Below are 16,535 nucleotides of genomic sequence, written 5' to 3'. Positions count from 1 at the left end.
CCTCATCCCATTTTACTGCTGAGGAGCAATGGGGGGGAGGTGTCACAGCCAGTGTTGAGGGGATCCTGGAGCTGCTCCCAGCCTCTCTGGCCCCCTCCACCAGGGACAAAACCACCTCTTTATTCACAGCAGCTCTGCTCCATCACCCCCCCACCCTTTTACAGCCAGGGAAAGGTGACACTGGCTGCCATCAGGCTTGGGGAGAGCCCACCAGAAGCAGCAGAAAGCCTCAGCCACATCCAAGGAGCAGATCCATGGAATTGCTCTTTCTATACATCAGGGCTGGTTTGGGGGATTTAATAGGCAGAGGGAAAACTTTCAAGCAAGAAGACTTTGCCCACAGCAGTTTCTATCTAGTCAAACATGGAGTGTCGTGGAGGAAGTGTCCCAGGTGGTGCTCAGAGGAGGCAGCAGGCTCGGAAGAGCAGCATCCCAGGCGAGGAGAGGTGCAGGGAGATGCTCTCGTTGGCCGAGATGAAGAGCACGGAGCCGCGCTGCAGGGACATCTCGGAGGCTGCGGCTGTGGAGGTGCCCACGGCTGTCCCTTGGATCACCAGCAAGATGCTGGCAGAGTCCATGGCAGAGATGAGGTACAGCTTGATGGAGGCAGGGATCTGCCAAGGGAAATGCCGCTCTGGCTGGAGTCTCCTCAGTGAAGGGGGGAGTCCCCATTCCCACCCCTCTGCTGTGCCTGCAGCAGCCCAAGCCCAGGCACCTCTTCCTGGTTCTCCCTCTGCCCAGAGCTGCTGGAGAAGGTGAACAAGCTCCAGGCAGAGGGAATGGGGGAGGAATAAAGAGACCAGCACCCCATTACACCCAAGCATCCCTCCCTCCTTGCCAGGACACTGATTACAAAGGTGAGGTGTCCCCAGCACGGATCTGTCATCGCTCACCTCTATCCTCATGATGGTGAAGTCTGGCACGGGTGGGTCATAGAGGTAGACGTGGGGATCCAGCTGGCTCTGCACTGCAGGGAAGATCTTGGAGCTGCTGGGTGCTGGTGTGTAGTTGAGCATCTCACACAGGGTGAGCACATCGATGAACTTGGGGGTGAGCCCGGCACGCACCGTGTTATCTGAGCATGCCATGATCTCCACGCAGTCTGCAGGGACGAGGCAGCGCTGTCAGCCCGCCCCAGCCCTTCCTGCTGCCCCCCCAGCCCGTCCCTGCAGGATGCTGGGCTGGGAGACAGCCCTCCCAGTGCTCACCTCCGTGCAGGTAGGCGTGGGGCTCGTTGGCTCCCAGGAACATGGCCTCCCCTGGCTCCAGCCTCACCAGGTTCAGGAAATAAATGGTGAAGCAGCCGATGTCCCCGGGGTACTGGGAGTGCAGCTGCAGCAGCAGGTCCCCGTTGCTCCCTGATGTGTCCTTCCCCTCCGCCGCTGCGCAGGAAGAGACAGACCCGGCATGGAGAGAGGGCTGGGGGTGCCTTCTCCCCTAAACACAGCCCCCCAAAACTGCTTTGGGGTGTCACAGCCAGGACCCACCTTCCTGGGAGATCCTCTTGACCAGCATGTTCAGCTGGTCCACGAAGAACTTCTTCTCACTCTTCATGAGGCGGGTGAAGCACACGCGGAGCGCGGCCGAGACCCCGCGGGGATCGTCGCTCCCGCTGCGCTCCAGCTGCTCCGCTGCCACCTCCCCGATCAGTGCCCGCAGCTCGGGGACATCTGCGGGGCCAGCCCCCGTCACAGCCACTCCTCCAGGGCAGGAGCACAGCCCCAGGCAGAACCAGTGCCTCCAGCCCAGGGGAGAACAGCTCCAGGCAGAACCAGCACTCCCAGGGCAGGGGAGAACAGCCCCAGGCAGAACCAGCACCCCCAGGGCAGGGGAGAACAGTCACCATCCCCACATCGAATTCCATCCCTGGGGAGTGCTGTCCTCACCCTGAACTCCATCCCAAGGGAGAACAGCCCCCATCCACACCCCAAACCCTAACGCAAGGGAGCATGGCCACATCCCCACCCTGAACTCCGTCCCAAGAGAGAACCATCCCCACCCCAAAACCCATCCCAAGGGAGAACCATCCCCACCCTGAACTCCATCCCAAGAGAGAACCATCCCCACCCTGAACTCCATCCCCACCCTGAACTCCATCCCAAGCGAGCACCATCCCCAGCCTGAACTCCATCCCAAGAGAGAACCATCCCCACCCCAAAACCCATCCCAAGGGAGCACGGGCACCGTCCCCACCCAGGTCTGACCCTGCTCCCTCCATCCTTACTCTGGAGGAAGGAGACGATCTCCTCCACGGGCCGGAAGCCACACATGCCCTCGAAGGGGGTGAGGGCGATGGCCATCTCGGGCTTGTGGTTGGCATCGGGATAGTGCTCAGGGAACTGGGCGTGGAGCTTCGCTGCCAGCTCCTGCAGAGAGGGGAGAGGAGCTGGGTGAGCTCCGCAGGGACACGGGGCCGGGCTGGGCCCCCCGGGACTCCCCTACCTTGTTGGGGTGCGCCTGCACGGACAGGGCGGTGTTGACCGACAGCACCTTGAACAGGAAGGGCAGCTGGCCCTGGAAGGCGTCCTTCACCTTGGCCCCCAGGCAGGCGGGGTTGTCGGCGATCCACTGGCCCAGGGTTTTTTGGGGGATGCGGTTATCCCGGATGAGGGCATCGCCCCGCGGGTGTGTGCCCATCCACAGCTGCGAGACACCAACACACGGCAGCGCCTGAGCCGGGCAGCAGCGCGGATGGCCTGGGCTTCTCCAGAGGCTGCCCGGCCCAGGGCTGAGCCCTGCGGGCTGAGTCACGGCGGGATTCCCTCCAGCTCCACGCTCCCCCTCCCCGTGGGACAGCCGGGGACACGGGACAGCATCGCGTCCTGGTAGGACACAGGATGGCGAGAGCCACCGCCGCAGGGTGGGGTGACCACACGGACACACAGACACGGACGGACACACAGACACACTCACCTCAGCGTAGGGCTGCTCAGGCTGGATCTGGACTAGCGGGTCACCACTGGCCACCAGCTTGGCCACCTCGCTCTCCAGGCCCACCTTCCCCCAGGAATAGTTCTGCACCACGCAGGAGAGGGGGAACACTGCGGGAGGGAAGGCGAGTGTTAGCGGGGCACGGAAAGAACCCCCCAGAATCCTTCCACATCCCCGGGGCAGGGGGTGTCAGGCAGGGAGAGGAGCGGGAGCTTGGGAAGGGACACGATTTTCAACCATCACACGGCGATCTGGGGGTGCTGGGGCTGGGGGCACGGGGGGTCCCGGTGGGATGGGGGGGTCCCGCCCCCGCGGCCCCGTGGGTGCCCGTGCCCCGCTCACCCCGGATCTCCGCCATGGCTCGGCCGGGCAGGACCTGCCCCCCTCCCCTCCCCCATCACCCCCCCCCGCCGTCTATAAGCGCCGCTGTGACGTCACGCGGCCACGCCCATCGGGTTAACCCCGCGCGAGCTGTACGCGCCGCCGTGACGTCACGCGGCTCCCGGTCACGCGGGTGCCCCGGAAGCGCCAGGAGCGGCGGCGGCGGGAGCGGAGCAGGAGCGGACCGCGCCCATGTCGGGCTTCGACACCAACCCGTTCGCCGACCCGGTGGACATCAACCCCTTCCAGGTGGGCGCCGAGCGCGGGCGGCTCCCCCTTGGCGCGGCCCGGCCCGGCCGGGCCCCCGTGCCGGGACGTGGCACTGAGTGAAGCGCCGCCGACCAATGGCAGGGCCGCTTCTGCGCGCCCCGGCCAATCAGAGCGAGGGGGCGGGACCGGGGGCGTGAGGCGGCCGCGACCCCCGGCCCTGAGGGCGGCCGGGCCCCTGCCCGAACCCGGGCTGGGCCGGGGCTCCCGCTCCCCTTCCTGCGTCCTGGGCCTCGTCCCCCTTCTGTGTATCCCGATCCCGTACGGGCCGCGGGTCCTGTACCCCCGCAGCCGCGTCCCCCTCCCCTGTGACCCCCCGGTCCTTCCCGCTCTGTCCCCTGAGGCTGCACCTCGCCACCCTCGCTGCCTCACCTCGCCCGGCACTGTGCTTTCTCTCGGGATGCCCATCCCGAGGTGTTATTAAAATTAATCCGTCCCTGGAGCTCTCCTGGCCGTGCTGCGTGGTGGTCTGGTCTGCTGGTTGTCTCTGTGTCTGTTTTTGAGGCGCTTAACAGTGAGTTCCCAAGGCCAAGCTGTGGGTTTCGTGTGGCTCAAAGCAGGGGATTCCTGTTAAGGTCGCTGAGGACTTGGTCTCTGTTCGCTGGGTTTCTCCTCTCTGGGATTAACCTGTGAAAATTGGGGTCATTGGTGCAGGGAGGTGGCCTGGAACGGCCTCTGGTGTGAAATTCGGTGTCGGCCTTTGGCTCCTGTCTGGGAGCTCGGCCTCAGCTCTGCTCGGCTGGGATGTGAGTGTTTTCCTGACCTTGGATTTCGGGGCTGAGCCAAACAGAAATTGTGTGCTGGTGAAGATGAGTCTTTTGAGGAATTGCAGTGAAAAAATGCTTTCTCTTCTTCCTCACTTTCATTTTAACACGGTCTTGTGGCTCTCAGGAATGGGAAGAGTTGGGACAATCGTGTTCCTCTGGTTTTCCTTCCAGGGAGTGGAATATATGGCTGCTCATGGACATGGGATTTGTTGCTTTGGCTCTGAGGAAGTAAATATTCCTAGAATCACAGAATGGTTTGGGTTGGAAGGGAAATCAAAGCAGTTCCACCCCTTGCCATGGGCAGGGACACCTTCCACCATCCCAGGTGGCTCCAAGCTCTGTCCAGCCTGGCCTTGGACACTTCCAGGGATCCAGGGGCAGCCACAGCTTCTCTGGGCACCCAGAGATTCTTCCCTCAGGGAATATCCAATCTAATCTGTGTCGGTTTGAAGCCATTCTCCGTTGTCCTGTCACTTCAGGCCCTTGTAAAAAGTTCATCTGCATCTTTCTTGTCCTCTCCCTTCAGCTGCTTTGTTCACATTCAAGCTCTCCTGGTATCTGACAGAACAGGGCTGTGCTCACTCTTTATTCACTGCACAAACAAAAAAAGGTTGAAGGTGATTTCCAGCCAGTAACTCCCACTTCAGGCTCACTTCTTAAGGAGGATTAATACATGTCCCACCGTGGATTCCCTTGTGACAGCTCTTTGCAGCTCGTCTGCTCCTTGTGGGAGGTTCTGTATCCTCCTCTTGGGACTGCAAGTTTTTGTCTTACCTTGTTTTTTTTTAAGAAAAATTCCCCAGCAGCTGGTTGAGAGGAATTTTTGACTGCTGCTTCCTGGAACCTCGAAGCCTCGTTGGTCTGGTTTGAGATGGAATCCCAGCCTGTGGCACAGCCTGTTCCCTGCCCGGGGCTGGATCCAGGTGTTGGCTCCGTGCTGGGGTGACAATGTCCCACTGACACCACCTTCCACATGCTTGGCAAGGAGCAGAAGCCTCCTCACCCTCCCAGCCCGTGGATCTCTCTTGCCACAGCACCAGGGTTGTCCCTCCTTCCTGGAGCTCCCAGTTCAGTGCTTCATCAATCCTGATGGATCTCTGCCTTTCCAAGAGATTTTGTTCATGATGTTCGTTAAGCTGTGTGCAAAATAAGCTGCTTTGGTCCTGTTAAAAATATCTCTGGCTGCTCTGTTACTTATTGTAACCAGTTAATGAGAGATGATTAACTTCCTTCCTTTACCTAGTAACCTGCTGGAAGTGGCAGCTGCCTCCAAAACTTTGATTCAAGCTTCAGGCAGAGCTGGAAACTTCCATCCTCTCCAGAGATATCAGTAATAAAATCCTCAGGATTTCTCTCAGTGCATCTTCCAGGCAGTGGCAGAGTCTGCAGGACTGGTTATATTTGGGGCAATACTGTGATATTTTGACAACTGTGTTAAGTTCCAGGTGATTCTAGGCTGAGCTCTTTTTCCTTGATCTCATCTAGAGAGGCCTCTCATTTTTGTTTCTTTAATCTGTGGGAACAGAAAGAAAAGAAAAAATAGAATTCCTTGCACAAGGAACCTGTTGTATCCAAACATTTTAGCAGCACGACAGCAACTTTTTATTTGCATCAAGCTGCATTTGAAAATAGTGTTATTATTTGTGGCAGTGCAGTTTGGTCAAGGTGTGGAGTTATTCTGTGCTGGGGGCATCTGAAGCCATGAAAAACAGCATCACACATCCCTGGAACTTGAGGAAGCAATGGCTGGAAGGGCAACAAAAGGGATCTGCTCATGGCATCCCGCAGGATCAGTTTGTGAGCACGAGCTTTGTGGCTGGGCACACTTATTGTGGCTCCAAGGGGTTCTGAATTCAATCCCTGATCCTTGCCAAGGTTTGTTTCAAGAGGGTCAGCTGCCCTTTGCTGTGTAGCTGGCAGAAAATAACTGCAAAACACGAAGTTTGTGGGCAGCTCCTCGCTGGCTGTGCATGCCTGGTGCTCACTCATCCCTCACTGCCTGCTCTGGGCTCACCACAGAAGCTGCTGCTGTATCACCCTCTGCTTTCCTTCCTGCCCTGCCCAGGCACGTGTCCAAACACTTCAGCTTTGTTGCAAATTCCCTGCTCTATGGGTTCCTATTTTAGACACACTTGCACAATAGCAGGCCAGTGAAGCAGAGCTGCTGGGCTTTGGCCTTACAGCCTAATTAAGTGATTTTTTTTTTCCAAAAAAGATGAGAGCTCGTCTACCTTGGGAATCAAACTGTGGTGCAGCTGAAGCTGTGGTGCTGCTCTCCCTGCCCGTGGAGAGCCTCCAGCTTTGAGAAGCCAAAGGCAGTAAAATGTGTTTTTTATGGTGGTACTGTAGCATTTCTCCTTATTCCCAGCCTGACCACCCAGGCTCTCCAGAGGCTTTTGCAGTTTTCACTTTCCACTTCCCACACCTTGAAGGGAGTTTCTCTTCCTTGTGCAGTTGTTTTTTTGCTGGACTTCAGTCCAGCTGGGGCTCGTGTGCTCCGGACTAAAGGGTTTGTGCTGATGTGCAGCAGCGAGGGGGAAGTGTGAACATGTGCTGACAGCCCTTACCTCTGCACAGCTGAAGCTTCCAGAGGAGTCAGGAGTGAAATAAAAGCATGTTTTCTCTCCAGTGTGGCAGTCCTGCTGCTTCTTCCCACTTTTTGCAGCCCTTCCTCGCTGGGGAGTTGAACTTCCCCGAGCAGCATCGGAGAATCCGGGGTGATTCACAAACGAGTGCGACCTGTTGGTGGGGAGTGCCTGCGGTGCAGGAGCTGTGGAGTTACTCATTAACTGCTCTGTGACTGCTCTGTGAGGATCCTGCTCAGCAGAAGGCAGCGCTACAACCCCAGGAATGGCTCCAGAGGGATTTTCCTCCATTCCCTGGCTCCCTCCTCCCCTGCAAGCCCCGGCTCCCTCAGCCCCGCACACCCCAGCACAGCCTCGCTTTCTTCTCATCACCCCATGAAGCACCAAATTATGCTGGTCTGGACACACGAGGTGCTGAGGGAGGGAGAAGAAGCCACTTTTTAATTTTCTAATTTAATTTTCCCAGACCTTGCTCTCAGGTTGATAGGCAGAAAGATTTCCGAGTTCAAATAGGAAACTTTTCTATTTTTGGAATAACTGGGGAGAGGAGTTCTCCAGAGGGCAACATCTGGCTGCCCAAGGGAAATCTCTGCATGGAAAGGAGTGGGTAGAAAGGAGGAGATAAAAGCAGCTGTGTGCATTGCAGGTGAGGGCAGAGAGGTGTTCTGAGGTGCAGAGAGCCTGTTTTTAAACATCAGAGGAGTTGATGGAGACGAGTGGGAGGTGCTGTGAGTGGAAGTGAGAGCTGTTATGCCAGCAGCATTAAAACCTCCTAAAATAATTGGTGTCACACCTCCAGCTCAATTTTCCTGAGTGTTTCACTTATCCAGAGCAGTCAGTGGCATTTTAGCTGGCTGGCATCTCTCAGCCAGGATCAGCTGTATCTAGAATCTCATTTTTGTGTCTGGAGTCTCATCATGCTTGTTTTTTTGAGGCTCAGCAACAACCTCTCCATGGCTAGATGAGTTCAAATCCCTGGAAATTAGGAATAACTTGCTGTAGGTGAGCAGAAGTAGCCTGCACAAAGTATTCCTGTGCCAAAAGCACGTTGTGGTTGTTCAGACATCCCTCTTGGCTGAACAGGAAATTATTTCTGCTCACAAGTCTTGCCTTGCTGGTGGTCATCTCCTTGGACGTTTAAATTCCATGCCAGCCAGGGCCATCTCCCTGTGACAGGGATGTGTTTCAAAGAAAAGATGGCCCTGATGTTCTTAAAGGCCTTTTCCAAACTGAAATCAGGGATGATATCCCATATCCAATGCTGATTTACCCTTGTGCTCTCTCCCTCCAGGACCCCTCGGTGACACAGCTCACAAACACCAGCCAAAGTGGCTTGGATGAATTCAACCCCTTCTCTGAGAGCTCCCAGCTGGTATGTGCCTCGTGTCTTTGTGCTCTCTCGTGGTTTTAGTGATGTAGAAGATCCCTTGATGAGTGCAGCTCAAAAAAAGAGGAATTCCCAGTTTTTTTCCTCATGGATGTGGCTCGTGGTGTGCAGTGGGCAGTTGACTGGAGCAGTAATAAGCTCCCAGCTGGAGCTCTCCACTCACATGGAACAGCTCCTCTCCAGCTGGCTGCTGACCCCAGGGAAGCCCATGAAGTGTGAAGGGGAGGATGGTTTGTGGCAGGGCACAGCAGGATTTCCATGCTCCCTGAGCTGGGAGCTGAGCTGCCCTGGCAGTGCCACTGAGGGATGGCTGGCACAGCCTCCTCCTTATTCCCTGAGCCAGGTGAGAGGAGGAGGGCAGGAGGGTGAGATTTGTGGTTTAAACAATTCACCAAAAGTTTTGTTTCTCCTGCCACATTTTTCCCTGGTCTCTTGCAGACAAATGCAGCACGGACGACGCCGGCGGTGCAGCCCTCGGGCCACTCGCAGCCAGCTGTGCTACAGACATCTGTGGAGCCCACACCACAGGTACAGCCCCTCTCTGCTGCCTCCCTGCCCCTCCAGCTCCCAGGGCCTCTGGGAGCACAGGTGTCCTGGTCTGAGGGACAGGTATCTGCCTTCTCTTTGAAATGGAGAACGTAAACCACCTCCCTCCACATTATTATTTGAAATTAAGGGGCTCTCAGACAAAGATATGGGAAGTAGGAATAACAGTTCTTTACTAGGAAAATTAAAACAGAAATGCAGTATTACAAAGAACAATCCCAAACCCTGCCAGAGTCAGAATCCAAGCTGACACCCGTCAGTCAGTCAGGGTGTTGGCACAGTCCCATTCAATGGTGGCTGCATCCTCCTGCAGGGGCAGATGTGGTTCAGCTGGAGCAGTGCTCCTGGAGAAGGTGCAGTTTCCTCTGAAGGTGCAGGGATGATGTGGAAAGGTCTGGCTTTCCTCTGGAATCCAGTGCAAAGAAGGTTCCTTGGTGTCCAAAATCTCAGTTTTTCTCTGGGTAGGAAAGGCTTGGCTGCTGCCCTGGCTGGAGCATCTCCCAGTGGGATGATGGAATTTTATCAGTCACACAGTGGGACTGAATGGGCCAGCAGCAGATGAGATCTTCCTGGAGGGAGGATGGGCTGTGGGAAGATAAAGATGATTGCCCAGCTGGTTTAAAGATGGCCCATGAGCAGATAATGTGTGCCAGGAGATCAGGGTCACTGCCCCACCCAGCTGCAGCAGATGGGGACAGAATTCACATTTCTGGCCACATCAACCCAGCACAACAGGATTGCCTGGGGTGGTGACTAGAAGCTTACATTTCCAAGGCAGAACTTTATAGGGAATACACACATGCAGATTTTCTTGCATTTCTTTCCCTGTCCCTCTGGTGGCAGAGCTTGCTGGAAATCCTGCTAATGCTTTTAGCTTAGTTCTGGTGTCTGGTCAGACACACTCAATGCCAGGAGAATAAATGCAAGCACCCGACTGCCAGGACAACCTCATCCAAAGAACTGAGGCTGCTGGGAGAAAAAATCATTTCTCAGAATACAAAAGAGGTAGAAAAGATCCTTAAGAGGTGTGGAAGGCAGCTGGGAAGGGAATCGTCCTGGTAAACCTGCTCACCACTCTGTTGTGAGGTGCTCAGACCAGGGAGGTGAAAACTGTGAGGTGGAAACTATGGATAAACTCCTCCTCCCAGACTTGATTTGTTTTCCAGTGGCAGAATCAAAGTGTCTGAGCTTTCATGTCACCCTGTGCCCTGTTTCCTTCTCAGCCTGGCACCCAGTGGTGCCCCCACAGCCCAGCCCAGGGCAGGGCTGACCCCTCTGATGTCTGTCCCCTCCCCAGGCTGTGGCTGCAGCAGCACAGGCAGGGCTGCTCCAGCAGCAGGCAGAGCTAGAGAGGAAGGCAGCTGAGCTGGAGAAGAAGGAAAGGGAACTGCAGAGTCACGCAGCCAGCATCGACCGTGAGTACTGACACTGCCCAGCCTGGATCGCTGGTTTGCCAGGATTTCAGGAAAACTCCCTGTGGCAGCCCTTCTGGGACAGTGCCTGGCATGCCACAGCTTCCAAGGTGGGAAGGCAGCTCAGGGGTGGGATGCTGGAGGCCAGCTCTGGTGGGTGCCTGCCCTCAAGCAGCTGCATTTCACCACCAAAAGCTCTCAAGCACCGATCTGTACCCGTGCCAGAGCTGGTGGGTGACACTGCCACACTGGGGCTTCTCACTGGGAGCAGCAAAGCTCTTCTTGTCAGCCTCAAGGCTCTCTTAGCCATAGGAACCCAATATCTTCCCCCCTAGTCTGGGTTTAAAGTGGCTGAATCTGGGCTTGCAGGGCTGAGTGAGGTGGCTGGGATGGCCCTTTGGCCAGTGCAGGGGAATTCTGCCTGCCGCGAGGGAAAACCTCTGCTCTGCCAGCAGTTTATCCCATTCCTGCTGTGCTGCCTGCCCAGATGTAAGAACTGCCCAACGATTTTAATGCATGACTTAAACAATAGCTGAACAGCTGCTTGGAAATTCTGGGGTGGGAGTTGGTGTTTGAATGAGAGACGAGCGAGTGAAGAGCTGTTCCTTCCTCCCTTGCACAGCGAGGCAGAACAACTGGCCACCTCTCCCCAAGAGGTGTCCCATCAAGCCCTGCTTCTACCAGGATTTTTCTGCAGACATCCCAGCTGACTACCAGCGGATATGCAAGATGCTCTACTACTTGTGGATGTGTAAGTAACAGCTGGAACTGCAGGCAGAATTCTTTCTGAGGAGGTTCTGTGTGAAAAGCTGTGCTCTGTCACACTGTGAATGCTGTTGGTGTTGTCTGCAAGGATAAAATCACATTTATCTCCCTTCTTGTGAAGGTAAATGTGAACAGCTCCGAGTTTATTCTTTGGGAATAGCTCATTCATGAAAGAATTTTAATTGCTTAATGGAGGCTTGAACAACTGTTTAAGATTTGGTTGTGAGCAGCAGGATCAGAAGAGCTTCTTGGGTCAAGCTCTGTTTGCCTTCCAAGGAAGGCAGGGAAATTAGATGGCCCAAAGTCACCTTAATTTCTGCAGCTCTCCATGTGTTCAGTGAGACATTAGGGATGCTTTGGAGTTTCCAAGAGCTTGCTGATGTTGTTTTTCTCTCTTCCACCCCAACCAGTGCATTCCATCACCCTGCTCCTAAACCTGCTTGCTTGCCTGGCATGGTTCACAGCTGACACCAGCAGAGGAGTGGACTTCGGTCTCTCGATTCTGTGGTTAATTTTATTCACCCCTTGTGCCTTTCTCTGTTGGTACCGACCAATTTACAAGGCTTTCAGGCAAGTGCTGGTTTGTTTGGTTTGTTTTTTTTTTTCTGTAACGAGATGTATCTCTTAGTGGGAGGAGCTTGGGGTTTATCTGTTCCCATCGTGTATTGCCCGCAGGATTTTTCCAGCTCTTTGCATCATTAGATAAACCCAAACCACTGTGTTACTAAACATATTAGATCTGTCTGTAGAACTTAATTATGGTGATCCTTTTTCACCCTGAAATCCAAGCCTAGGCAGACATAGGGCACTTTTAATTCATATTTTATTCACTTTACTAATTTCTGAGATGCTGTTTGGTACACTGATGTTGAACATGCTGCATTTGTTGAGGGAGCTGCCTTCACCTCATCTTGTGCAGAGAGCTGGATTTACATTTGGGTGCCCAAATTTCTGCCCACATCACCTCCCCTCAGCAGCTCTTCCCTGGAGAAAGGAGTTCACTGAAGCTGTTCCTCTCCTCTCAGAGCAGGGATCACGGGTTTCACTCCTGTTGCCATCTCTCCTGCAGGTCTGACAGCTCCTTCAGCTTCTTCGTCTTCTTTTTCGTCTTCTTCTGCCAAATAGCAATCTACATCATCCAGGCTGTCGGAATTCCTGGCTGGGGAGACAGGTAGGCTTGGCTTTGCTGCCTGATCCCTTTTCTCACCAGGGCTGTGACTGGCAGGAGCTCTGGGGCCTGGTTCTCACAGCTGCCTGTTCTTCCTGCTGTGGTTTTCCTCTCTCAGCCCACGCACAGCCTCAGCAGGTCCCAGCTGGGCTGCCTCCCTCCTCTGCTCTTCCCATCCTAATCCCAGTATGTGAAGAAGAAAGGGAGTATGTGAGTTACTGGATACGGGGCAGAAACTCTTCCCTGTGATGGTGCTGAGGTCCTGGCACAGCTGTGGCTGCCCCTGGATCCTTGGCAGTGCCTCAGGCCAGGTTGGACACTGGGGTTGGAGCACCCTGGGACAGTGGAAGGTGCCCCTGGCCATGGAATGGAATGAGATGAGTTCTGAGGCCATTTCCAACCCAAACCATTCTGTGAGGATTCTGCTGCTGCCTTCTCCTTCACTCAGATCATGTTTGCTCCTCTGGCGTGAACCAGATGTGCCTTGTTCAAGCTGGAGCCTTCCCTGGCAGCAGTGTGGGGCTGAGGGATCTCTGACCTGAAATCTGGGCACTGCTCAACCTGATACTGCTGCTACCACCCTGGCTCCATCCCCAAACTTCCTGAATCTCTCTGAAGCACGTGGTTGGTGGGCTGAGACGAGCAGAGAGGCTTTTAGCCTCGCCCTTTCTCAGTGACATTGTCCAGAAGGGTGAGCCTGGTTTCTGGAGCAGCTCCAGCAGCCTCGTGTCAGCAGCTGTGCCCTGCAGGGAGAGCACAGCCTTTCCTTTCGCCTTGCTGCCTCGGCTGCACTCCCATCCTGGGAAAAGGTCAGCAGCCCGTGGTGCTGCTCCCCAGGGGAAGCCTCCAGTGTGAGCTGCTGTCTATTTTCTGCAGAAGGGCTCGTGGGCAGAGCTGTCCCCAGCCTCCCTGAGTCACAGGGGACAGGGAGGGGGTTTAGTCTGACTTGGACAGGCTGCCTGGAGCTTTCTGCTCCGTTTCCTCCCGCCAGACAGCGCGGATATTTTCGGCTGCAGCGCTTTCCGCTTCCCTGTGCCGCACAGGGGATGGCAGTTGGAAAGGTTCCTTCCTCCAGCACCCAGGAAGGTGTTCTGAGTGAGGTGTCTTGGTATTTTCAGCCACAGCCAAGTGCTGGTAACTCCTTGAATTCTCCCTACCCCTTCCTTTCAACAGCTCCCAGTGTCTGAATTGTGGAATCACGGAATGGTTTAGGCTGGAAAGGGCCTTAAGGATCATCTCATCCATGGGCAGGGACACCTTCCACTGTCTTGTGTTGTGTCCAGCCTGGCCTGGGACACTTCCAGGGACGGAGCAGCCACCCTGTGCCAGGGTTTCACCACCTCCTCCCTTCCTGCCTGTTCCTCCTGCTCCCCACCCTTGCATCCCTGTCAGGGTGACACTCGGGTCCGAGCTCCAGTCCTGCCATCTGATCCCTTCCAATTTAGCTGTTCTAGCTTATCTTTACCCCACTTGGCTGAATTTTCAGAAGGTGCCCATGGAAGTCACAGTTGGCGCCAAGGGTATTGATTTTGCTGCCTGTGGGGAGGGCACAGGGCTGGAATGTGGGTGGGATGATCACAATCCTCCTCTCAAAATGCTAATGGAAACTCAATCCCCAAAACAAGGGCCTGGATGAACTCCAGGCTGCCGTTTCCACAGCTGTTTAGTTTTGTGCTCCCCTGTAACCTTTCCCTGAGGCACCTGTGGGTGCCTGTGCCTCCTGAGCTCCAGCTGTGCTGGAATTCTGCCCATGCCCACCCCTCTCTCCTGTCCCTGGCAGCGGCTGGATCGCGGCGCTGTCGGTGGTGGGCGGGCACCTGGCCGTGGCCGTCATCATGATGGTGGTGGCCGCCTTCTTCACGCTCTGCGCCGTCCTCTCCCTCTTCCTCCTCAAGCAGGTGAGTGCCTCGGGGGCTGGCAGAGCTCAGGCTGCCCCCAGGGCTCCTGGGTTTCACACCTCCCTTCACCCAGCTGGGAATGATGATGGGATGGGGCGCTGATGGGACAAGAAGTTTGAATTAAAGTGCTTGTGCTTCCTGCATCCATGCCAAATTTCTTGGGCATTCTTGAAGTGGGAAGTAGCCTCCCTTTGGAGTCAGAGAATCATGAAATTATTTGGGAAGGGGCCTTAGAGCTCATCTTACCCCTGCCAAGGGCAGGGTCGCTTTCCACTATCCCAGGTTGCTCCAAGCCCCAGTGCCCAACCTGGCCTGGAACATTTCCAGGGATCCAGGGGCAGCCACAGCTTCTCTGGGCATCCTGTGCCAGGGCCTCCCCATTCTCACAGGGAGGGATTTTTTTCCTGATATCCCACCTAACCCTGCCCTCTGGCAGTTTAAAACCATTGCCCCTTGTCCTGCCCAGAGGTGGCTGTTTTTCTGTGCAGCATCCAGGGATTTTCAGTCACTGCTCCCACAGCATTGAGGGGCTTGTCAAGGCCTGGTGGGATCCCAGCGAGTGCCTTCCTAAACCCAACCTTCCTCCCTCCTCCTGCCTGACAGCAGCAGGGCTGGATTTCTGCAGGGACAGCAGAAATGGAGCTTGGGGGAAAGGCAAGGACAGGCTGGACTGTTTTTATTGATACTTCCTTTTTTTCTCCTGCATTTATCTCAAAGGAAATACCTGATGCTGTTGGCACCTTCAGGCCCTGCCCTCCCTGGCTTAAGTCTGAGCCATCAGTGTGGGGAGTTTTGTGTCTGAAACCAGCAATTTTGCTGAGAGCTCCACATTTTTCAGCAAAGGAAGGATTTTTTCCTTAAATCTGCAGCATCCTGTGCTGGGATCCATGGAGCTCATGCTGTCCAGCTCTCAAGGGATCTGGTTAGGCAAGGAGAAGCAAGGAGTGTGCAGATTCCTCTCACCCTTGCCTCCCTCTCGTTGCCAGGTGCATTCCCTGTACCGGCGCACAGGAGCCAGCTTCCAAAGGGCCCAGGAGGAGTTTTCCCAAGGCATCCTCACCAACAGGAGCTTCCAGAACGCAGCAGCTGGGGTGGCCTCCTCGGCTGCACAGAATGCTTTCCGGGGAAATTAACCCTTTTCCCAGGAAATCCAGCCCTTCCTGGGCTGCCTCCCTCTCGCTTCCTCTGCCCTCATCTCCCCAAACTTCTTTTATTTTTATTTTTTTTTCTCTAAAAATGCACTTTTTGGGGGTACCATGTGAGCTCTGTGATGCCGACACTCCTGATGAGGAGAGGGATTTTTTCAGATTCAGCTGAGCTACGGTTTGGATGATTGGTTTTCCCTGTCTTGTTTTAGGGTGTGGGGAGATGGGGGAAGACATTCTCTGAGGCAAATATTCCTCTCTCCAGGACCTTCTGGGTGTTTGTCTCTTCCTCCCCTCGCTCTGTCTGTAGCAGGAAGATGAGGGGAAGCAGGTTTTTGATTTTACTCTCTCTCTTCTCTCGGCCTTTGCTACGAAGAATTTGATTATCTGCTGTTTTGGGAGGGTTTTGTAACGTGCATGTAGTTGATGTTGTTAATTTTAAGAACTGAAACTGTACTTTTGGTTTATTACACTCACACAATGCTGTATTTTGTCCTCATATCTGCTGGGGCTTCCTGAGAGCCAGGCTAACGTGACACAAAGGAAAAATCTGGGAGCAGAGGGGAATGTGTGGGGGGATTTATTTCCCCTGGTCCCCCCAGGGCACATCCCTCGCTTCCACGAGGATCCTGCAGGTGCAGCCCTGGGCACGGAGAGGGGGAGAAGGGATCAGTGGAGGCTGAGTCTTCTCAGTGGCTTGAAACCAGGAGAGGGATGGGAAAAGGGATTTTGGTTTGGCTCCCAGCTCCAGGTTGGGGCAGCTGAAGACACGGGGTCACACAGTGCCTGTGACGCCCTTCTCCAGCTAACCTTGAACGAGTCTTTCTCCAGGGAAGGCTCCTCCCTGCCTTCCTCCTCACGATTTGATTTGTTTTTAGCTGGGAAGGAACTCTTTTGATGTGTGTCCAGCTGCATCCCAAGCTGGGATGTCCCCTGGGACGCGGGTGAGGGGTGGATGGGGCAGACTCACACCTCTCCCTCCTTCAGCCCCGTGCTTTGGGTGTCGTGGTTTGGGTTTGGGTGCCCCCGTGGAGGGGGTTTCATGCAGATTCGGCTTTGTGGTGCCTCTTTGCCAGGGCGGGGGTTGTATTATCCCCACATCCTGTGCTGGCGAGGGGCGGCGGGGGAGCGCTGGGTACAGAAATCGGTATTTTTACACCCTTTCCCTCCTGTATTATTGTTTGGATTTTTTTTTTTCCCCCGAGTCTGATCTTTTAATGTTTAAAAAATTATTAATAAAAAATTGTTCATGTGGTCTGGATACCGTGCCCGTGCCAGCGGAG

General features: G+C 55.1%; 2 protein-coding genes across 3 annotated transcripts; one reads left to right on the top strand and one right to left on the bottom strand.

Annotated features, from left to right (window-relative positions):
• Positions 1–281: 281 nt before the first annotated feature.
• On the bottom strand, positions 282–4,052 carry MPI (mannose phosphate isomerase). 2 transcript variants are annotated; one of them, XM_056499499.1, is made up of 8 exons: positions 3,952–4,052; positions 2,914–3,041; positions 2,443–2,643; positions 2,225–2,366; positions 1,488–1,670; positions 1,209–1,382; positions 894–1,102; positions 282–614 (listed from the first exon to the last, which is right to left on the bottom strand). In XM_056499499.1, exons 3-8 carry the CDS (start codon positions 2,635–2,637, stop codon positions 399–401), a joined length of 1,119 nt encoding a protein of 372 aa, XP_056355474.1. In that variant the 5' UTR covers positions 2,638–2,643; positions 2,914–3,041; positions 3,952–4,052; the 3' UTR covers positions 282–398. The 2 variants fall into 2 exon arrangements, with proteins under 2 accessions (XP_056355474.1, XP_056355473.1); XM_056499498.1 differs by lacking the exon at positions 3,952–4,052 and adding an exon at positions 3,274–3,434.
• On the top strand, positions 3,468–16,513 carry SCAMP2 (secretory carrier membrane protein 2). The gene is made up of 9 exons (XM_056499500.1): positions 3,468–3,561; positions 8,223–8,303; positions 8,757–8,846; positions 10,162–10,279; positions 10,899–11,027; positions 11,452–11,611; positions 12,111–12,212; positions 13,990–14,107; positions 15,094–16,513. The coding sequence occupies exons 1-9, from the start codon at positions 3,505–3,507 to the stop codon at positions 15,238–15,240; spliced, it is 1,002 nt and encodes a 333-aa protein (XP_056355475.1). The 5' UTR covers positions 3,468–3,504; the 3' UTR covers positions 15,241–16,513.
• The last annotated feature ends 22 nt before the right edge of the window (positions 16,514–16,535 follow it).

The sequence above is a fragment of the Oenanthe melanoleuca genome, chromosome 10 (assembly GCF_029582105.1).
Source record: "Oenanthe melanoleuca isolate GR-GAL-2019-014 chromosome 10, OMel1.0, whole genome shotgun sequence".
Classification (NCBI taxonomy): Eukaryota; Metazoa; Chordata; class Aves; order Passeriformes; family Muscicapidae; genus Oenanthe; species Oenanthe melanoleuca.
The sequence above is the reverse complement of the archived record's forward strand: the minus strand, read 5'-3'. Positions and strand labels throughout refer to the sequence as shown.